Source organism: Chanodichthys erythropterus, chromosome 9 (assembly GCF_024489055.1).
Source record: "Chanodichthys erythropterus isolate Z2021 chromosome 9, ASM2448905v1, whole genome shotgun sequence".
NCBI classification, from domain to species: Eukaryota; Metazoa; Chordata; class Actinopteri; order Cypriniformes; family Xenocyprididae; genus Chanodichthys; species Chanodichthys erythropterus.
Window position 1 is genome coordinate 32,231,350 of NC_090229.1, and position 23,261 is coordinate 32,254,610.

Genomic DNA, 23,261 nt, shown 5'->3' on the forward strand with positions numbered 1-23,261 from the left:
ATTTAAATCAGTTCATGTGAGTTCAGTGGTTCTACCTTAATATTATAAAGTGACGAGAATATTTTTTATGTGCCAAAATAAAAAAACAAAATAACTTTAACAATATCTAGTGATGGCCGATTTCAAAACACTGCTTCATGAAGCTTCGGAGCTTTACGAATCAAATCAGTGGTTCAGAAGTTTGGCGGTTTGACATGCGATCCGAATCACTGATTCGACACAAAAGATTTGTAACGCTCCGAAGCAGTCTTTTGAAATCGGCCATCACTAGATATTGTTAAAAAGTCGTTATTTTGTTTTTTTGGCACACAAAAAATATTCTCGTCGCTTTATAATATTAAGATAGAACCACTGATGTTTTTAGTACCTTTATGGCTCTTGAGAGAGGAAGTACCATTGCTGGCGATGTAGGCCTCACTGAGCCATCAGATTTCATCAAAAATATCTTAATTTGTGTTCCGAAGATGAACGAAGGTCTTACGGGTGTAGAAAGACATGAGGGTGAGTAATAAATGACATTACTTTCATTTTTGGGTGAACTAACCCTTTAAATATTTTGAGTCCCTTAGAAATACATCATATTCCAGGAAGCTTGAAATGAGAAGAATACACTACTTCGATTAAAACAGCATACAAGACAGATGGCCACAACTTCATAAAAAATATGTTCCTTTAATAATACACACTTAAAATATGAACTGCAGGTAGTAGTGTGAGGTGTCCTTACGTGAGAGCCACAAGAGCATGGCTAACAGTGACGCTGGAATTCATGTTGGACCGAAACACAACTGCATTCATAGCACTGAAAGAGCTTAAGTTAAATGAGCAGTTAACAGGAAAGGGGGAAGGGGTGGTAAGAGCATTTCTGTAAGTATGTGTAGAAATCCAGTCTCCGTATTCTGACAAGCCACTAACTACAAATTTAAAAAATAAAGACACATTTGGCAGCATAATCAGTGTTCCAAAGGGAGCCGGAAAAGAAACATTACCTAGGTGTGGCACATAATCCAATATCTGTTTAATGAGGTTAATGAGCTACTGGGTTCTTCTCCGTTCTCAGACGTGTCCTTTCTGTTAAAAGTGTGCCGACATGCACAAAATTACACAGAGTTTGGGGACAAGTCTGTTTCTGGCTGCTGCAAAGACACTCCTTCCAGAAAGAGTGCAAGAAAGCAAAAGATGGGTTCAGGGACCAGCGAGGGCCGTATTCTGTCATTGCTGCTCAAGGAAGTGGAGGACGAGAATGGAGTAGGCCCTTATCAGAGGTGCTGTTGGAGGAAGTACAGTAGCATGATCTCGTAGTGCTCTCCGGACTCAGGACAGCGAATGCTGTGTCTCTCGTTGGGGTAGATCTATGAAGAAAATGTATGATAAATTATGTGGTTGAAGAAAAAAAAAAAAATACTAACATTCTAAATGTCTGTTTTAATATTCAGTTTTCGAACCTGTAGCTGATATGGCTTTCCCGCACGGATGAGTTGAGACACCAGGAAGTTGGTGTGGAAAAAGTGCACGTTTTCATCAAGGAACCCATGTAAAATCAGTAATCGGTTTGGCCTTGGGTAAAAAAACAAAAAACAAAAGCAGTTAGCACAGTGACAAGATAATAATAATGCTTTAATAATGCATTCTGAGAGGAGTTATCTATATGGTTTAATTGAACTGGAGAGAGATTCATATCTATCAAGACGAAATTTACCTAGAAAGGGTATGTTACCCTTATAAAGCCTACTGTATCATATTTGATAAGCAATTTTCCAAAGCCTCTAAACTATCAACATGATCAAAAACCTTCTGTACAAAATTTTCTACATCTCCATTTGTTTGATTGATAATTTATATGTTTTTAAGCAAGAAAAAGGCCTTTTAGTATATTTAAAAAAATGTCCATATTTCAAAATATTCCGCAATGAACACTTACTGAACTGAACAACTTAGGGTTACTTAATTAGCCATACATAATTGTTTAAAAGAATCATATTAAAATGTATCAAATATGAAACATCAGGCTTTTGAGGAATGTTTATACATCTTACATTCATCACTGTATTGCATTGCATTCCATTCCACTATATGTAATGCGACAACCCCATCCCCCACCACAATAAAAGCTACAGAGATTTGATCACAAAACTAAGCATTTAAATAAAACTAAGCATCTTATTAAGACATATCATTGGGAGATAGACTGACAACTGATATTTATATGCATTTTTTGCAAGTAATGCTTACATTACAAGGTATCATAATTTCATCTTACACTTTGACCGTATACATTTCAGCAACTGCACCAGTCTGCTTATTTTTGATCAGTTGGCGCATCTGAATAAAAGGTTTTTGTTCTCTGGAGTATGACCTCCAAATTTTCATATACCATCCATCAGGCTCTCATGGTTCATATAATATTAAATATGATACTCAACAACAACCCAAGAAAAACAAAAAATGCTAAATTCTGTCTAAATGCTCAATAAACTGCCATAAAAATAGACTTCTCTGACTATTATAACAAAATCCAAGCAACTTTAGTTGCTGGGTGTATTTTTTAAGGTAAGAGACAATCACTGAGATGAAGTTGTTGCCAAGAACACATAATCAGGGCGAAACAAATGTTGCACGTCCTCTGGCCTGAGCCACAGTAACTCACTCGTTGGGAAGTTTGTCGACGTGCAGGGCGACGGAGCCCGCCTCATATCCCTGCTGGTTATTTTCAGGCACGTCCATGTAGCGTTCGGTGTAGCCAGTGTCGTATGCCATCCACACTGTCACGGGAGCTCCTGCTATGGCCACCTGGAGCACAGAATGGGTAACTTGCTTAACATATAAAACTACAGATACTAATTATAGTCTCAAAGTACACACATTTGAAAATGTTTCTTCCATATATCCAAAATACAGTGCTTATTTTCTATTTTAGTCATTCCAAAAACATAAAAAAGCTAACTGACTGTGATTACAATTTCAGCAAAGCAACAAAGTTCAGAAATTTGATCTTTAGTAAGGTGCATTTGAGATGCCACCTGCTGGTGAAAGGGCATGCATGGGTGGGGTTGAGAGCAAGTTCTAAAAAAAAAAAATAAAAATATTGGGAAGTTGACATAACATTGAAGCAGCTGTTAATCTCACCTTGAAGATGTTTGGCCTGTGAATGAGGCCCATGAGAGAGAGGAATCCACCATAAGACCAACCATGAATGGCAACCCGACTCAAATCTATGAACTTGTACTTCTCTGCCACAAACTGGAGCCCCTCCACCTGATCTTCAATCTCCACCTGCCCCTGAGGTTGAGGAAAAAAATTATAGTAATATGAATAAAGGGTACCATATACCATGTTTTATAGCTTACCTAAAGCCTTGTACTCTGCATTTAGTGATCTTTACCTTCAACCATGTGAAATACTCAAGATAATTTGAATGCTTATTTCAAATACACTAACAATTTTATAACATACATACACACACTACTGTTAAAAAGTTTGTGGTTGGAATGATTTTTTAATGTTTTTTAAAGAGGTCTCTATTAATGCTCACTAAGGCTGCGTTTATTTGATCAAAAATACAGTAAAACGATGCTGTGAAATATTATTAGTTTAAAATGTTTAAATTATTTGTGTGATTGAAAAGCTGAATTTTCAACAAGCATTAATCCAGTTGTGTCACATGATCTTTCAGAATTCTAATATGCTGACATTTCTTATTATCAATGTTGAAAACAGTTTTGCTTAATATTTTTGTGGAAACCATGATACATTTTGTTTCTGTATTCTTTGCTGAAGAGAAAATGTCTAAAATAAAAGCATTTATTTGAAATAGAAATCTTTTTATAACATTCTAAATGTCTTTTGTCACTTTTTATTAATTCCTGAAAAAGAGAGAGAGAGAGAGAGACAGAGACAGAGACAGAGAGAGACAGAGAGAGAGAGAGAGAGAAAACATCTGTTCCCACACTTTTGAACATTAGTGGTGGCTTTGTTCTGGGTGAATGTTAGGTGGTTGCTTACAGGTCTAAGACAAAAATGGCCTATCCTTCATTTATAAAATATTAAAATGTAATTTAATAAGCAGTAGTCATGTCCCAATACAAGTTATTATCACCTAAGTGACCTTCAATAAGCAGTGATACAAATAGGTGTTGGACAGAACTGGAAGCGTCTAATTCTATGGTCTAATTCAGTCACTGACTGTGAGTAACAAGTGGGATCATGTGTCTGAGCCAGTGAGCTGTCACTCACTAATCATTTTAACACCTTAACATTTCATGACCAATCATTCTGTCAACTTAAATTGCAGCATGATCATATTTATGTCTATTTAAAGCATTTATGCAACCTGTTTTCAACACATGCTGGCTGACCTTTTAAAAGCAGACGATAATGTGTTAAATGTGAGACTGTTTTTAATGTCAGGTTCTGACAGAACTCACATGAGAAGAGCTGGCCGAAATTGCCAGTTACACTGATTGACTGGCTTTATACAATTTATATTGCTAAATTTGCACTGTAAATGTGGCATAGTTATGACATTTTGATTAAACATTATGAGTTAAAAACAAAAAACGTACATGGATGAATTGTTCATAATAAGATCTATAATATGTATTTAGAAAATAGATAGGGTTCGTTTCATTTCATGCGGAATTTAAGTCAGCTGTACAAAGACACCTTAATATATAGTTCCTGTTGGGCAGAAACCTTCCATCTTTATATTTTGTCCTTTTTTTTTTTCTTTTTTTAAAATCACTATTATTATTGGCCACCCTTTACGTCTGTCTGTCGGTTTTGCAAATATATAACCAATGAAAAGTATTACAAAGAGCTTGTATCTCCACTGGATACTCAAACCTCATGACTCCACTCCTATATATATTGTTTTTTCATCTTGGGATTTTGGCCCAATGTGCTGTGTGAGCCGAGCACTCACATTGCAAGTGTTTGACCACATAGTATATAAATCACATTATCATCTTTGAAAAAATGCGATGTTTAATTATTTAAAAAATACAGTGTTTTTTCCATTTCCTGAAAAGTAGCATTTTTGGAGATACAAGGTTTCCACCAGACAGCAATATGTTAATATATATTATTATATGACCAATCACCTTTTAACATTTTAAATAAAATCAATCAAACAATCTCTTCCCGTCTATGTGGGCAGTTCCTTAGCAAATGGCAGTGATGTTTTTCAGACTTTATGCTGATACTCAAATGTCTGGCTACAATTACTAGACTGTCAATTCTAGTTACCATTTTGTTTTTAAGGGCCCCCTCAAACTTAAGACCTCTTTGGCATGACCCTCTTCCGTCAATGACCACCACTGCATAACCCAGAGATGCCAAGGTGTTCAGACGCAGATACTTCACACCCTTGTAGGAGTTATTTACTAACTGCACCTAAAAATAAAAAAAAAAAAAACAGAAAAGAAAAGAAAAACAGAAACATGTTAAACGTAGATAAATTAAAGAACATACAATGCAACTTTTAACTGATGTGTCACAAACCATAATGTAAAAACATTCAATTCAGTACTGCTTTTAGAAGGCATAGCCCACCCAAAAATAATCACCAAAAAAATAAAGTGTAATCATCAAATTCTACAAAGCTGTTTACCAGGCTTACGATTAAATTTCATATTTGAAATCACCTTTGAAACCTGACAACAACTGTATCATAAATGTATTGTCTTATGCTCAAATAGCATTAAAAAAGCTTATTTTTCAGGCTGGAGCAGCCAATGTCCATGTGCAGGCCTAAGCGCATGTCTCAGAATGCTGACTCTTTCTATGAAGTTTTACAAATAAATCAGTTTTGTGACATCCTGATATAAACCAATTTATATATAAAAAAAAAAGAACTCAGAAAAACTCAGAAGTAACACATTTGTCAGGTAATTCTTTTATCATAAACATGATGGAGAGTTAGCTAAGGTCATTTAAGCTAAGGTTAAGCTAGAGGTAAATTTTTTAGCAAATAAAGACTTTTTGTAACAGAAATCTATCATATGTAACTTACACAGACCAACTTTATATATTTTTTTAAAAATGTTTTTTTTTTTGGAGCTTGAAAGACCCAGCCAAAGCTAGGATGTTGAAAAAACAACAACAACAACAACAACAAAAAGCTACATACAGGTGTGGAACATCCTGAGGATGAGTAAATGATCTTCTTTTTGGATGAAACTTACTTTCTGAAATTTTAATGGGCAATTTTCAAAAATCTATAGCAACACTTTTTAGCCAAACCAACCTGTGGACCGCCATACACAAACAGGATTGTGGGGTGTTTTTTGCCTGGTTTCAGGTTGTGTGGTTTGTACAGCATTCCATATAGGCGGAAACCGGAATTAGCAGGGAAGCTAAATATCTCAGGAGGGACATAATCAGCCGGGCAACCTGCACAACACAGACAAAAGCAAACATGTTGTTAGAGCATCTGTTACTCTTTCCCACTGCTGTGCAACATCACCCTGACCTCACAGCCCTGCTCTCACCTGTAGCCTCCATCATGCTCGCCCAGAACTCCGGCTCTTTGTGTATGGGGTCACTGTCAGAACCCGTCAGCTTGTAGACGTGAACACATGGCGGGGTGCTCACGTTACTGTAGTGGCTAATGAACATGTCAAAATTCTATATTGAAACAAGAGAAAAAGATCATCAGAGACTGCCTGTCATGGAACACAGCTTGGTTTGCTTCAAGATATTGTAAAATCAAGCTTCTTCAGTTTTTTTTGTCACTGCAAGACGTTATCGACATATGGTTTGCAACCAACAGAATAATTATCAATTAAAAATGTAAAATTGTTTAACGAATACTAATGTTTATGCAATTTTAAAAAATACATACAAGTTCTAACATTAACATAAATAACAAACCAAGAATAATAAATGCTGTAAAAGTATTGTTAATGGGTCACAATACTACTGTATTAACTAATGATAATGTACACAATCTTATTCTAAAGTGTTACTGAATTGTAACATATCGATTTTTCCCCACCCATGCAACCTGATACAAGCCAAAGATGCAACAAAATAAAATTCTTGACTAAAACCAGGAAAAAAAAGTGACAAATTCAGGATATGCTAAGCAGAAACGTATAATTAACTACCAAATTCCTTCAGGCTATATTTCCAGGGGATTTTTTTCTTGTAAAAAGCAATTTTTATTTAAGAATGCCATTTTGTCACCACTTATTTGGTGTGAACAGGCCTTAAAATTGTCACACACACAAACCTGGCTAACAGAGCAGCTGTGAGAGAAACCCGGCTTAGTAAGTCTGACAATTTCTCCAGGAGATTCGTAGCTCACAACATAAAGATGGTGCTCAAGTGGAGTATCTTTTGTGCCCTGGAAGTACACCAGTTTGGTGTCTTCGTTGACCCAGATCTGCAAATGTAGATGAAGGCAAAATGTAAAGAACGGGAATTTGTGCAAGACATTTGTATTTTGAATTTGTTGAATAATACAGCAAACCTTTGAGCCGTGTCTAGCCAAGACTTCCCACTCTCCACTCGTTAAAGCCACCTCCTCTTCTATCGGGCATTTAAAATCATCTAATAATAATAATAATGATAAAAAAAGGTAAGTCATTCATATTACACGGCCCCATGCTTAATACATTTTGTTTAGCACAAGCAATAGTTAAAAACATGACTACAGAACTATGGAGGCCCAAACTTGCAGAAATAATAATAATAATAAAAAAAAAAAAAAAAATCAATTAAAGTTAATCATAAATATATTTTGTATTTCTTTTTTCCCCTCATATATTATTTCCTGTATTCATTGTTATTTTTTTAAAACTTTTATTTTGTTTTTTCATTTATTTTTATATTTGTGGAATTGAAGGAAGCAGTCCTTGTGCAACTCCGGTGGTTGAGAGCTCATGTGTAGAAGCATCAGATCTAACTAAGTCATAGAGATCAGAATTTGGTATAGGATGTGGCAGATCAAGTGGAGAGATGCATGCTATTTTCACAGATTCGCATTATGTTGAATTGTTTTGTAGGAACCATAGATTTCCAGATATAGAAACAAGAAGCTGAATCCAGCTACTTATGTGATCGTTCCTCACAGCATCATCTTCAAATCCGGAACCATTAAATCATCAGATTTTAGGTTGATGACACCCAATGGACATTAGGTTTCTGGTCTAATAAGAGTATTTTGTAATCATAGAGAGGAAAAGAAAAAAAAAGTATCATAAACCTAAGCTTACGATGCTTTTTGGAAATGCAGCCCTGGGTTATTTCAGTTCTTCAAAGGAAGCCATTGGATGGTTGGGAAACACAACCCAGATCAGAGTCCTGCACGGGTCCTGCACCAACATCTTTTAACATAACACCAGACTCGTTATCCGTATTAACACCAATTTTATTCCGTACCCAACCCCACTCGACTGACATAAAAACCATGACCCGAACCATGGTTTTGGTCTAGCCTATCTCACGTAGGAGATTTAATGCGGGGGGCATTAAATCTCCTACGTGAGATAGGCTAGACCAAAATAATTTTCTCATGTAGTCTAACACAGGCAATAAAACCAACATTAGGCATTCTGGATTGATGCAATTGATTAAATATTGCATTGAACAACACAAGCTAGCTAATAGAACGAAGAATTAGTAGATCTATCTGTAAGCTTAAAGCTACTAAACATTTTAGAAAATTCACTCTGCATTTAAATTCAGGACTGTTTGAAATCAGCTGTCAAATGTACAGAAATGAGTAAAATAGTCTTGGTTATTGGACCCGCAGTCCACCCCTGCAAATTATTCCACACATTAAATCAAATATTAGTGTGTCACCCGTCAGGTACCCACCCTCGTGCACGACTCTGACCCAGATCATTTCAGTTATTGAAGAGTCAAGATTTTCTCTGTGATTACAAAATAAACACCACCATTAGACTAGAAACCTAGGGTCCACTGGGTGCTCAGGTGCCATCAACCTAGGATCTGACGCCATTGATGTTTTGGACATGATGGAAAAAAAGTAATGCAAAAATAAATGCAGGACTAAATTTAAAAAATAAAATAAAAAAATATTACGTTTTTTTATTTCTTTATTTTACAATATTTATTTATTTATGCAGATTTTGGGCCTACATATGTAACACTACAAAAATGGCACTTTTTTAATGTTAATGGGTCAATAGAACTTAAGTACAATCATACATTTAAAATAATCAAATGAAAGAATTACTACAAAATTCTGAATCACAAGGTATGACTTTTTCATCTAGTTAATATTTCCCCATCTGCACTTTTTTTCAGTTGTTAATCTACAAACACTTTTTAGGGATATCTACTTTTTCAGCTTTAAGTTAAAAACAGTTAAATTTTTTAAAAATGTGTAAGAGTCCTGCATTACGCTTGATTCGGTTATGCTCCATCTAGGTGTTTTTAAACACCTCAAAGAGAAATTTTTGTGTAGTATAGTACATAACATAATTAATATTAATTCCATATTCAGTACTTCAACTTAGCAGGGCTTATAAAAGTACAAAATACAGACTTCAAATAAAAAACATGGAGTAGGTTAAGTGTGACTCATAAAAGAGATTGTTTTTATGGTTTATTATAGTTTAAAAACAATATCACTAGTTTTATAACATTCTTAACTATGGAATTACTGAAAATGTGTTTTTTTTTATATTTAAATGTTCATAAACTATTGATTGGCTAAGAACTGCATAATGTTTGTAGATGTATAAAGTTTCTAATACGGTGTTAAGAATATACATGTTTTTTTCAATATATTTATGCTCATAAGGTGATCAGCCAGTGTTGCTGTGGCTTCGTGCCACATTTTCCCCTCAACGTACTGACTAGTATGTAAAGCAGTTTTTAGGGTAAAACAATTTATAAGTTTTATGCATTAAATAGTTTTTATTTTAATGGTATCATTAAATATAACTTGTTTGATTGGGTGTCAGAACATTTGTAATAATGTTTTATATTTGCACAGTATCCTTTTCATTGCATCATATCTGCATATTTGCACTTCTGATCAAATCTGGGCAAAGAGACAACTGTATGTTTACTGCTGTTCTAAAATCAACTCAGCACATCCATATATCCTTTCTTTTCAGACACAAACTGATCTTTGATAAGTCTTCTCTGCATTAGCATAAGCTCAAGCGTCTGACCTTCTGAAGGACTGTATTCTCTGGACCACTGCTGGCAGCCTGGCTGTAAGAGACTGGTTATTCTGTACAAATGGCAGAAGCCCGTTTGTGATTCGTTCACCCACAGGAAGGTGATCTTGTCATTAGTTGTTTGAATGAAGGGATAGAAGATATCATGGACCTAATGGGAATAAGACAAGAAATTAATACAAAACAGTCAAAATAAACCAAGACTTTGGCCATGTTTTAAATAACATACTACTATACCATTTTCAAATTAATGGTATGTTATTAATTAATATAGTATGCAAATGTTCTGTGTGTATAAAATACCTGCATGACCATCTACATTTAGAAAAAATTGATAATCTATCCCACATTGCAACGTGTTTAACTTGATCGACATTTTAAGTGTGACAAATGACTTGATAAAACCAACAAAAATTTGCTTTTAAAAAGATACCTCCTGTGTATTTTGTGCAGTTTGCAGCAAAGACTATAGAATAACACAAAACACGTCAATCTTATTGTTTTGAATGGGAGAAAGTGCAACGCGCAGTATGGCGGAATAAGTCCCGCCTTCTAAATAAGAGCCTATCGCCGATTGGTAAAGTCCTCGCGTCACTGTCGTTAGAAGCTCCGGTTCCTATAGAAACAGTCAGACGCATTAATATCTAGCCTGATAAAGACAGTTTTTTTTGTCATGATTCGAGCATTTTGTAACAAAATTTATGAGACAGTTGTTGACAGATTTCATTGGTGATTTCAAATATGAAATTTAATCGAAAGCTTGGCAAACAGCTATGAAGAATTTGATGTTGAAAGGACTTTTCTTAAAGGGACTTTGGTGTGCAGCAACTAGCATTATAGTATAACATTCCAGAATACACAGACTACCGTTTAAATGTTTGGTGGTTGGTAAGATTTTTCAGCTCAAGGCTGCATTCATTTGAATCGTACTATTGTGAAATATTAGAAATAAAACAACTTCTATTTTAAATTAATACTTTTTAAAATATCAATAAAACTGAATTTTCAGCAGCCATTACTCCAGTCTTTAGTGTCACATGATTCTAAAGACTAGAGTGTCACATGGTTCTAAAGACTGGTCCCAAGCTGTCGTCCGTAAACTTCGATATCAGTGCACCACTACACTTTAGTATTATTGAAGGGTCTTACGTTGATCCAGACGTCAGTGATCTCCTCATAGATGATGAAGGGCTGGACTCCCTCAGGCATGGCTTCCACATGCTCCTCCCACTGAGGATCATCCACACTCACAGCTATGAAGAGCGCAGGTGGTAACAGCACTAACTGAAGCTTCTGTTGACTGCGGTCTAGTAACACTGCCCAAGCACTTGGGAGAGAGAAAATAAAGTAAAAGTTCTTTTAGTTTCACTGAAATATTATTATAGTTATTCAGATTTTGAATGTTTTTTTTACTTTTACATTTTCTTTTTAATTTTAATTATGAATTGACAAAACAAACACCCAACATGCTAACAGTACTAACAAACAACTTTGAATTGGTTACAAAACAATGAAACCCCAAGTTTGCATGTGCAAATGAGGTTTAAATGCCACAGTGGAAGATATATTTTTTGGTAATTAATGCCTTAAATTTTGACCTATTGCTCAAACTCAACTAAAGCTATAGTATGACTTCAGAAGACTTATTTTATGGACTGCTTTTATTGTGGATTTTTTCAGAGCTTGACAGTCCTTGATCAATGAACACTTTTGTATGGAAAAAAGGATTGTCTTTCTGTGTTCCATTGTATTCCTTTCATATTACAATAATAACTCAGCAAAAAAGAAACATCCTGTCACTTTCAACTGTTTTACAGCAAATTTCTAAATGTGTAAATATCTGTATGAACAAAAAGATTCAACAACTGAGACATAAACTAAACAAATTTCATAGACATTTGACAAACCGAAATGGAATAATGGGCCCCTGAACAAATTTTACAGATATTGGACAAACTGAAATGGAAAAATAAGCCCCTGAACAAAGGGGCTCAATATCATAAGTAACAGCCAGTATGTGGTGTGGCCACTAGCTGCTTTTAATACTACAGTGAATCTAATACTCATGGACTGAGCCAGATTTGCCAGTTCTTGCTGTGAGATGTTATTCCACTCTTCCACCAAGGCAATTTCTCAAACACATCTGGGGGGACATATGGTAACGTGGTTTGGCACTGCAAGGACGATCAGCAGTTCTTCCTGTTTCCTTTTAACACTGTCTTAGGTCTCTTACATTACGGACATTGCAGTTTATTGCTCTTTTCACATCTGCAGCCCTCATGCTTCTCTGCAGCAGGACTATGGCATGTTTACGCAGGTGGTCAGGGACCCTGGCCATCTTTCTCCTGGTGTTTTTTCCCCAGAGTTAGTAGAAAGATCTCGAGTGTCCTAAGTTATTGTAACCATGACCTTAATTGTTTACCGCCATTAATCTGTTAGTGTTTTAAGGACGGTTCTACAGTTGTAAAAATTGTTTATTGCTCACTGAACAAGCATGAAAAACATTGTTTAAACCCTTACCAATAATTATCTGTAAAGCTTATTTGGATTTTAGAAAATTATATTTGAAATACAGTATCCAGAAAAAGGAATGCTTCTTTTTGCTGAGTTTATATCCACCGATGAGCCTTAAAACATTGACCATCTGCCTAATATACTGTTGGTCCACCATGTGCTGCCAAAACAGTGTCACCGAGTCATGGACTCTCTACAAGATCCCTGAAGGTGTCCTGTGGTACCTGGAACCAAGACATTAGCAGCAGATCCTTCAATTCTTGTAGGTTGTGAGGTGGAGCTGCTGTGGATCGAACTTCTTGTTCCAGCACATCCCACAGATGATCAATTGGATTAAGATCTGGGGAATTTAGAGGCCAGGGCAACACCTTGAACTCATCATCATGTTCCTCAAACCATTCCTGAACAATGTGTGCAGTGTGGCAGGGTGTATTATCCTGCTGAAAGAGACCAGGGAACACCATTGTCATGAAGTGGTGTTAAAATTACATCCACATGAATGACCGGACCCAGAGCAGAACATTGCCCAGAGCATCACACTCTCTTCACTGGCTTGCCGTCATCCCACAGTGCATCCTAGTGCCATCACTTCCCTAGGTAAACTGGGCACATGTACACTGCCGTCCATGTGATGTAAAAGAAAAAGGGACTCAGCGGAACAAATGTCCTTTTTCCACTGCTCCAAGGTCCAGTTCCAACACTTGCTTGCTCATCACCGTGCTTTCAATGGTGGACAGGGGTCGTCATTAGCACCCTGATTGGTCTGCAGCTAAGCAGCCCCATACACATTCCTCCCAAAACCATCATTAACATTTTGTGTGCCACAGTAGATCTTCTGTTGGCTCGGACGAGACAGGATAGCCTTGTGTCCCCATGCATCAGTGAGCCTTGGGCACCCAACACCCTGATGCCGGTTTGTGGTTTGTCCCTCCTCAGACCACTGTTGGTAAATTTTCACCACTGCAGACTGGGAGCAACCCACATGCCTTGCCATTACAATTTGGCCATTGTCAAAGTCACTCAGATCTCCTGCATCTAACAAATTGATTACGAGAACTGATTGTTTGATTACAATCTACCCAGACCTTGATATGTGGCCTTGTTAGCAGATGATAAATGATATTTGCTTCACCTTTGACTGGTCAATGTTTTGGCTCATCAGTGTATAAGAAAACATGAGTGTGGATTTCTTCAAAGCAATTATTTGTTGTTACTTACAATTTGCCATCTTTTGTCCATCCAGCTCTCGCAATGTACTCAACCCCAGGAAAGAGTGTTGTGAATGGGAGAACAAGCTCCTTGTTTTGTGTGCTAATAATCTACAAAAAGAATATGAAATCATTATAAAGCCTTTTAACCAGGCATAAAGAAAGAAAAAGTAAGCTTGGGCACAGGCACCTACCTTTCCGTGCTGGTCAGTTCGAATCTCAGCTAGTTTCAGGCTAATTTGAGGGTTCTTGCTTCCTAAAAGCATTGAGAGGGGATCATCAGCATTATTAATTAACATTAAGCACAACTCCAATTACAAAATATTGCTAGTAATATTTTTAAGAATACACTCAAGAGTTGCACTTCCACACATATTTATCCCATTAATTCTGGTTTCAATTACACTTAAAGGGTTAGTTCACCCAAAAATGAAAATTCTGTCATTTATTACTTGCCCTCATGCCGTTCCACACCCGTAACACCTTTGTTCATTTTCAGAACACAAATTAAGATATTTTAGTTGAAATCCGATGATTCAGTGAGGCCTCCATAGGGAGCAATGATACTTTCTCTCTCAAGATCCATAAAGGTACTAAAAACATATTTAAATCAGTTAATGTGAGTACAGTGGTTCAATATTAATATTATAAAGCAACGAGAATATTTTTGGTGCACCAAAAAAATAAATAAATAAAAAATAACGACTTATTTAGTGATGGCCGTTTTCAAAACACTGCTTCAGGAAAATTCTGAGCACAAATTAATCAGTGTAATGAATCATGATTCAGATCGTGTGTCAAACTGCCAATGGCTGAAATCACGTGACTCTGGCGCTCCGAACAGCAGATTTGATACACTGATTCATTTGTGCTCCGAATCTTCATGAAGCAGTGTTTTGAAATCGGCCATCACTAAATAAGTCGTTATTTTGTATTTTTTGGTGCACCAAAAATATTCTTGTCGCTTTATAATATTAACTCAACTCAACTTTATTTATAAAAGCACTTTCAACACCACAAGTGGAACCAAAGTGCTGTACAGAAAGTATAAAAGAGAAACATAAAAAACAAAAAAAGACATATGACATACACACTTACAAAGCATTGTCAAAAGCTAAAGAAAACAAATAAGTTTTAAGCGCACTCTGAAAAACACCCAATGAAGGACAAGTTTTTAGAGACAGAGGAAGGTCATTCCAAAGCCTAGAAGCTGCAACAGAAAACGCCCGATCACCTTTACATTTTAAACGCATACGTGGAACCACAAGAAGCAACTGATTGTTTGAGTGCAGAGATCTGATTAAATCAGTAACATACTCAGGGGCTAGACCATGCAGGGACTTAAAAACGTACAACAGTGCTTTGTATTGAATTCTGTAACGTATGGGTAACCAATGTAGTTTAATTAAAACTGGAGTAATGTGTTCCCTCTTCTTAGTACCCGTTAAAATTCTAGCAGCTGAGTTCTGAACGAGCTGCAAACGGGAGAGAGAAGCCTGACTCACACCCAAGTACAATACATTACAATAATCCAAACGTGAAGATACAAAGGCATGAACAACCTTCTCCATATCATTAAAGGTAAGAATAGATTTCAATTTAGATATTGATCTAAGATGGAAGAAACTATTCTTAACAACAGCATTGATTTGCTGCTCAAATTTGAGCTCAGAGTCAAAAATGACACCAAGGTTCCTCACGCTAGACAGTTTTTTCCCAGGAAACATCCCCAGGCAGTCATCATCCACACACCCCTTATTTCCAAATAAAATGATCTCAGTCTTATCCTCATTTAATTGGAGAAAGTTATTTGCAAGCCAGCACTTAACTTCTGCCAAACATGCATGAAGAGACTGAATGGCACTTTTATGCCCATGTTTCAGTGGTACATAAATTTGAGAATCATCTGCATAAAGATGATACTGAATCCCAAATTTCTCAAAAATAGAACCTAAAGGGAGCATATAAAGGGAAAATAAAATTGGTCCCAGTATTGAGCCCTGTGGAACCCCACACACAAGGGGGGCAATGGAAGAAAAATAATCCCCTAAGCTGACTGAAAGAGTCCTATTCTTTAAATAGGAAGAGAACCATTTCAGGGCTAAGCCCTGAATACCAACCTGATCCCTAAGACGATCAATGAGAACGTTATGATCAACTATATCAAATGCCGCTGTAAGATCTAACAACAGCAAGACAACACAGTTTCCAGAATCAACACCTCGTAGGATATCATTAGACACCCCCTCAAAAGAGCCGATTCTGTACTATGACCAACTCTAAAACCTGACTGGAATCTATCGCAGATGTTATTCCTAATTAAAAAGTCATTAAGCTGTGCGAGCACAACTTTTTCTAGTATTTTTGAAATAAAAGGCAATTTTGAAATCGGACAAAAACTACTCATGTCAAAGGGATCTAAGCTGGGTTTTTTTAAAAAGGGGCTGAATAACCGCGTGCTTAAAACTCACCGGAACAACACCAGATGACAAACTAGTATTTATAATAGACAGAATACTTGGGCCAATTGAATCAAGTACCTGCTTAAACAGAGAAGAAGGAAGCACATCACCAGGAGACCTGGTGGGCTTCATATTAGCAGTTATATCCTTAAGCTGCTGCAAAGAAACAGGCATAAAACTGGTCAAATGGTTCTGAGGGGCAAAAGAAACAATAAAATCATTACCAACAGATGAAATTAGAGATCTAATTCCATCAACCTTACCAATAAAAAAGTTTAAAAACTCTTCACACATGTCAGCAGAAGGAGTGAGTGCAGGAGTAGCAGTAGGATGAAGAACAGCATTTACAGTAGAGAAAAGTACTCTAGAATTATTACAGATTCTGGAAACGATGACAGAGAAATAATTTGATCTAGCCAATTTAACAGCTCTTTGATACTCATTCAAACGGCTTTTAAAAATCTCATAAGAGACTTGTGATTTATCTTTAACCCATTTGCATTCAGCCCTCCTACACTCCTGCCTAAGAGCACGGGTAGTACTGTGCAACCAGGGCTGCGATTTGACTTTTCTTCCCCTGACTTTGACAGGAGCCACAGCATCTAAAATCTCTACGCAAGTAGAGTTAAACTGATCGACCAACTCTTCTAAACCCATACAGATAGAGTGTGACTCCATCAATGAAAATAAAGGAGAGACATTAAAAACAGCTGAAAAACTACTCGCTGTACATGGATTAAGTATGCGAGACGAAATCGAGGCAGAAACAGTAATACCCGGCACAACACAAGGAAAATTAGTATTTAAAATAACAGTCTTATGGTCAGAAAAAACAGTATATCTTCACGCTATCAATAGAAAATCCCAGAGATATGAACGTGGTCATACGCTTGACCTTGTATTGAGTTGGACCCGAAACACATTGCAAAAAATCTCTTATAAAAAGACTAATAAATTTAAAAATTCTTTGACCAGGGGCTTTGAAGGACAGCACACATGTATATTAAAATCCCCCAAAATTAAAATATTGTCAAAAGAAGGGACAATACCAGATAAAAATTCAGAAAACTCCTGTATAAAATCCCCATGAGAGTTTGGGGGTCTATAAATCAAAACACATAACACAGATTTAAAAGAATTCAGCATAATTAACTGAGATTCAAAAGAGCTAAAGGACGCAGAAGGTGAAAATCTACACTTAAACTTGTCTTTAAAAACAACTGCAAGACCCCCGCCACGACCAACAGACCTAGGGGTACTGAAAAAACTGCTGCCAGGAGGAGAGAGTTCAGAAAGAGAAGTCATTTCACCAGCATTAAGCCAAGTCTCAGTAACAAATAAAAAATCAATTTCATGAGAAAGAAAAAGATCGTTCAGGATGAAGGTCTTATTTGCCAGAGATCTCGCGTTTATCAACGCCATTGACACTGGAGTGGAAGTGGCATAAGAAGAGGATCGCAGAGAGGAATCATACAATTTTACCGAACTACTGTCATGCAAATAGCGAAGATTCCGATGATTAACTCCTCGATCTGCAGACTGTCGCCTCACGTACACCATCCGCGAGGACTGAGGCATCAACGCCGAAGATGGAAAGACAGGCACAATGTATGAACATCTCAAGTTCACGCCCTCCGCCATCAAAGAAGCTGGTCCGATGACTGGAAACTTCCCGATCCTCTTCGATCTCACAAGGACTCCAGCACGCTTCCCACGCTTCCTTCGCCGTTTCCTCCACATGCACAAACATCCCGGCAGGTAGCACATTTTCCTGCGACTGGCACAAAATACGAGTGCAGATGCCAATCATCTCTGGGATCGCTAAATAAACAATCGGTCACAACCGATCGAATATTAAGTAGTCATGCGATCATATACCAGAGGGGAGCAAACAGAGCGCGTAATAAAACAAACAAAAAACAATACAAACAAAAGAGATAAAGACAGACTGTGGCAAGCCGGCAAACATCCTGGCGCCATCTTGAACTTGAATATTAATATTGAACCACTGTACTCACTTGAACCGATTTAAATATGTTTTTAGTACCTTTATGGATCTTGAGAGAGGAAGTGTCATTGCTCCCTATGGAGGTCTCACAGAGCCATCGGATCTCAACTAAAATATCTTAATGTGTTCCGAAGATTAACAAAGGTCTTACAGGTGTGGAACGACATGAGGGTGAGTAATTAATGACAGAATTTTCATTTTTGGGTGAACTAACCCTTTAATGATTCCGGTGATAACCAAGTACGACTGAGGACGTTGAGGAGAGTTGGAAATGATGACAGTAAACTTGCTGTCCAATAGGTAAGTCAAGTCCCACTTTGACTGATTCAATAAGAGTTAGCCTTTAGATTGATTCAACCCAATTAGACATATCAGTTCAGTGATTCATAGTTTGTCTTTATCAAATCAGGAGTCATTTGTTCACAAAATAAACTACATTGGTTCCACTGTATGTTGTATTTATTTTTTATTGTTTTTTTTTTATTTATTTTTTTTTATGTAATTGATTCTCGGTTCCCAACCATATTTTAGGTTGCTTTTAACAGTGTGTGTTTGTGATTACCGGTGCGAGGATATCTATATACATCTGCCTTCCGCTCCTCCAAAGCTGGTGAGGGCACATGGATAATCTCTACTTCTGATTCATCAACCTCCTCATACAGCAACTGGAGCGTTTTGCCTCCATCTGCATCTACAAGCAAACATAAACAGAATAAGGGTATGCAGCAGGTGGTCAATGCATTTTGTGTCCAATTATGCTAATGTGCAAGTGGATTTTGCTGAAAAAAAAAAACAAAAAAAAAACAAACAAACAAAAACAACACTTTAAGCCTGGTATATGCACGCCACGTCCGCATGAGCGTGAAGGTGTGTGTGGAAAAAAAAAAAATAATAATAATAATCGCGGTCTGGGAGGTCCCAGTTGAGGGAGAATGGACGAGCCCCCATTTCACGTGGCGGTGTGCACGTCATTATTTGTAACTTTGCAAGTGGCTCCGCTTCCAAAGATGCACAACTTAGAGGCGACTCTGTACCAGCGGCACCCAGTTTGCACATGTCTAAGTTGCTTACATTTACAAAATAAGCATACAGTACAAAAGCAGAAATAAGGCTTTTAAAGAAAGGTCCACGTTTGATAAAAATGTTAATGAAATTAGATTGTGGTTTAATTTAGTTTTATACAAATGTTCTCATGTCCATATATTTTGTTCTAATGTCACAAGTAATAATCTCAAGGTTTACTGGGCTTTACATGACTCTTTGATTCTTTTGTAGTGTGGGTTTAATAAAGTACACTAAAAACAAACATCATTACGTGAACCTTACTTCTCTCCACTGCTTCATGATGGTTTAGAGGACAATTACTCCAAGCTGAGCCGTCATTTTAAAGAAAAGTACAACAGTGAGCGCTTCAAGTATAAACGTCTTGTCCGTTTGGGGAGGTCCCTAAGCAATCAGCGGAGGCAGGTGAAAATATAAACAGGGCTTCAGCAAGTTCTCTAGGTCAGTGGTTCTCAACCAGGGGGCTAGGGCCTATTTTATTTTCCCTCACTAACTACTGTATTCATTGAAAAACAGAGTTCTTGAAAATTTTAAAACACCAACACTCCCAGTTTGTGGGGGGTTGACTATTGTCTTGGATAATGGGGGCCTTCAGGCCAAAAAGGCTGACAACCCCTGATTTAGGTGTTAAACAAACCTTCAGGAGCAGCCGGAGACCACCAGTATCCCGTAAAACGGTCAAACTCTTCTTGAATCACAAAGGTTGCGACACCAGCAGACTTTGGGTCTTCCTTGACATTATTCAATCCTGGAAAAGTATAGAAGAAATATCAGATTTCAGAAAACATCTATTCACTGTAACCTGATGTGATTTATATATTGTCCCCTTTGGAATTATAAGGTTCTATCCACATTCTAAGCACTCCATTTGACTTTGTAGACAGAACCTTTTTGTTTTCCAAATAAAAAGTCCCCAAATTTACACACCATAAAAAAGTAATGTAAATAATTTGTCACAGAATAAGAATATGTGAACTCAATGTTCAGGGAAACAAACAAAAAAAATACTGTCTTTAAAAAAAAATCACATTACAGTTTTCCTTGTGTAAAACCTACCGCCATGAGAATAGTTACACAGTTCACAACTTTTTGTTTAGAAAAATCATAATTCTGAGTAATAGTAATAGTGATGATACTTGCTTAGCAAAAGCACAGCCCTTCTCTGAATATTTAAAAAGACTCTGACTTCAAGTTTTAGTCATTAATAATAAAGGCATAATGTTCATACACAAACTTCCATGAATCCAGTTATTTTCAGCTTGTCTATGTGCTGCATCTGCCATGCTGTCGATTTCCAGACTATAACTTTGATTCTTCCCTCAGTTTCAAAGACATTAAGTTGAAAATAACCCAGAATCTACCCTTAATAGTAAACAACATAACTGCTTTTTATATTAATAGATCAACAAACCTTTATGACAGAAAGTGAGTCTGCGCTCCTCTCCAGTCTCGATATTCGTCATCCACAGGTCATTATTATTTATGAAGGCAATAAAACTGGGATCACCGGGAGAGATCTTGGGGTCCATGCGAATCCCTGAGCACTGAGTCTTTATTTCCACAGGCTTCATTGGGGCAGCCTGCTAAACATCACATGACTTTCAGGCATGGGGACACACAGCTTCACACATGCATTATGAAGTAATTTCCCAGAAATATTAAACTGAGGGCAGCAGAATAAAAACAGTTATACTCACAATGAAGCCGTTATGGCCGCCATCACGGCAATAGAAAAGGCTGTTGCTTGCTTGGAAAAGGAAAAGGCCGCTTTGTGCATGATAGTCGTAGGACGTGATGCCAAAGACCCCCAGACGCTTCCTCTCACGGAGAAGCTCCTCCTCACGTGAATACACGCCATGATGTGGAGTCGCCTACAGGAAGAACACAAATTAATAATATAATGTTACAATGTTATAAGCATGTTATAATCCCACATATATGTGGTTATGCTGCTATTAGTTAGTATCACATTCCTAGAACAAAAAGGAATGATACCTGGAAGTGATCTAACATCTGTTTCCATGATAACACTAGGAGGGCTTCTTTTCGTATCTTCTTTGGGATTTCGGAGTACAATAATGAGTTTTCTCTGCTCCCATAGGGCATTCCTATTTAAGTATGGCAAGATGAAAACATTAGAAAAATGACTGAAAATTGGAACAATTTTAACAGAAAGACTCATGCAAATCACCAGAATCAAAACATCAAATCTGATATCATAATTAAGAAAAAAAAAAAAGAATTAAGAATTTATTATTTCTTAGAAAATATCCACTACTAGGGGTGTAATAGTACATGTATTCATCCCGAACCGTCACAGTACAGACGTCACGGTTTGGTGCTTACAGTCAGACAACGAATACAGTCAGTCACAGGCGCTCCACACTCCATTTCAGAAGGGGCGTGAATGCGGTAATGCAACACTGCTAGCTAACCGGCACAACAGGAAAAAGAGCAGAAGAAGAACAGACGACCTGTGCATAGATATGTTTACGTGTAATCTCTTATCGTTTGTTTCAACAGTGGAAAGACATCAATAAAACAGTAGTACTGTAGAGGGGAGCATTTCACTAAATATATACTAAATATAATAATTTATTTCTTTAATATATGTTTAAATAAATTTGTCATGAAAACAAGTTATGGCAATACCTGTGTAAATGATTATATTTCAAAAATCAATTGGAGTATAAAAATAATTGGATAATTAGATTTTCATGCAAAACCTGCCTTATGTGCAATTTACATGTTTTTGTTGATTGATGTGTGTTGATTATTATATCTAAAATTAAATAGCATCTAAATGTAATAGTTTGGGCTCTGTTGTTAATTATATATTTTTGTTATGTTTAGTTTTCTCCCCCTGATGTACCAAACCGTGACTTTAATTCCGAGGTACGTACCGAACCATCATGTTTATGTACCGTTACACCCCTATACGCTACCATTCAAAAGTTTGGAGTCAGTAAGTTTTTCCTGAAAGAAATTAATACTTTTATTCAGCTAGGACTGAATATTATTAATCAATTGACTTATCAAAATCAAAATGCAGCTGTGGTGAATAAGAGACTGGGGGGTGGGGGTGGGACAAAACAAAACAGGAAATGATATCAGAGGCCCCCTGCAGATCCTCATGACTGTGTCCAGGTCATTACAATCTGTAATTTTACTTTTTTTTTTTTTTTTTTTTTTTTAATGACAAGCCAAAGTTGGTTCAGGTTGTGAAATGTCATGTGGTACAAAACTCTAAAAAAATGGATTTTATAATGATTAATTTATAACAATTTGGCATGCATTTATTTAATAATAATAATAATAATAATAATAATAATGATAACAATAAAAGATTTATAATTTTCTTTATCATGAACACTACATCACTGAACCACAACATAAAAATTAAAAAACATACAGGCTGAAAAACATCTATAGTTTAATAAAGAAATGAGGAAGTGATGCATTTGTTGATAGAAGAAGCTGCATGCTCATGAAAAGGGTTGATTGTGTTCACATTTAAGGGAAAAAGAGTACCAAGGTAGTAGAGCCGGTGTGAGTGAGGGCCGGACTCATCATGCTTCTGAACAAACTGGAAGTCATGGGGTGCCTTGTTTATGATCATTCCCGAGTACTTCCGGCTGCCATGAATGATGTCACGCAAGCCATCCCATGAGTGCTTCTCCACAAAAAACTGGGAGGGGACGTCTTCCATTTCCACAACCTCTGTGCTGTCTGAGATGTCATCTACTGCGGTCATTCTGACAGCTGCAAAACTGAGCACAGGAACGACCTATCAGCCAAACATTCAAAATCCATTTGATTTATATCAAATGGGGTAATGTCAAAAAAAAAA

The 23,261-nt window shown here is 36.8% G+C and overlaps 1 protein-coding gene across 2 annotated transcripts in view; it reads right to left on the reverse strand.

The window, feature by feature from the left end:
* Positions 1–507: 507 nt before the first annotated feature.
* The window catches only part of dpp9 (dipeptidyl-peptidase 9), a 28,041-nt gene continuing 5,287 nt past the window's right edge, over positions 508–23,261 (reverse strand). The window contains exons 3-21 of one of the 2 annotated variants that reach the window (XM_067394018.1): positions 22,943–23,181; positions 21,407–21,519; positions 21,109–21,282; positions 20,823–20,991; positions 20,049–20,159; positions 18,912–19,040; positions 14,074–14,135; positions 13,890–13,990; positions 11,307–11,484; positions 10,149–10,308; positions 7,472–7,551; positions 7,232–7,384; positions 6,489–6,624; positions 6,245–6,390; positions 5,245–5,391; positions 3,127–3,279; positions 2,648–2,790; positions 1,446–1,557; positions 508–1,352 (exon numbers count right to left, since the gene is read on the reverse strand). In XM_067394018.1, the coding sequence (XP_067250119.1) occupies positions 1,260–1,352; positions 1,446–1,557; positions 2,648–2,790; positions 3,127–3,279; positions 5,245–5,391; positions 6,245–6,390; positions 6,489–6,624; positions 7,232–7,384; positions 7,472–7,551; positions 10,149–10,308; positions 11,307–11,484; positions 13,890–13,990; positions 14,074–14,135; positions 18,912–19,040; positions 20,049–20,159; positions 20,823–20,991; positions 21,109–21,282; positions 21,407–21,519; positions 22,943–23,181 (2,599 nt within the window). In that variant the 3' untranslated portion in view covers positions 508–1,259. Of the gene's footprint in view, positions 1,353–1,445; positions 1,558–2,647; positions 2,791–3,126; positions 3,280–5,244; positions 5,392–6,244; positions 6,391–6,488; positions 6,625–7,231; positions 7,385–7,471; positions 7,552–10,148; positions 10,309–11,306; positions 11,485–13,889; positions 13,991–14,073; positions 14,136–18,911; positions 19,041–20,048; positions 20,160–20,822; positions 20,995–21,108; positions 21,283–21,406; positions 21,520–22,942; positions 23,182–23,261 lie in introns of both variants that reach the window. The other variant, XM_067394017.1, reaches the window with a different exon arrangement.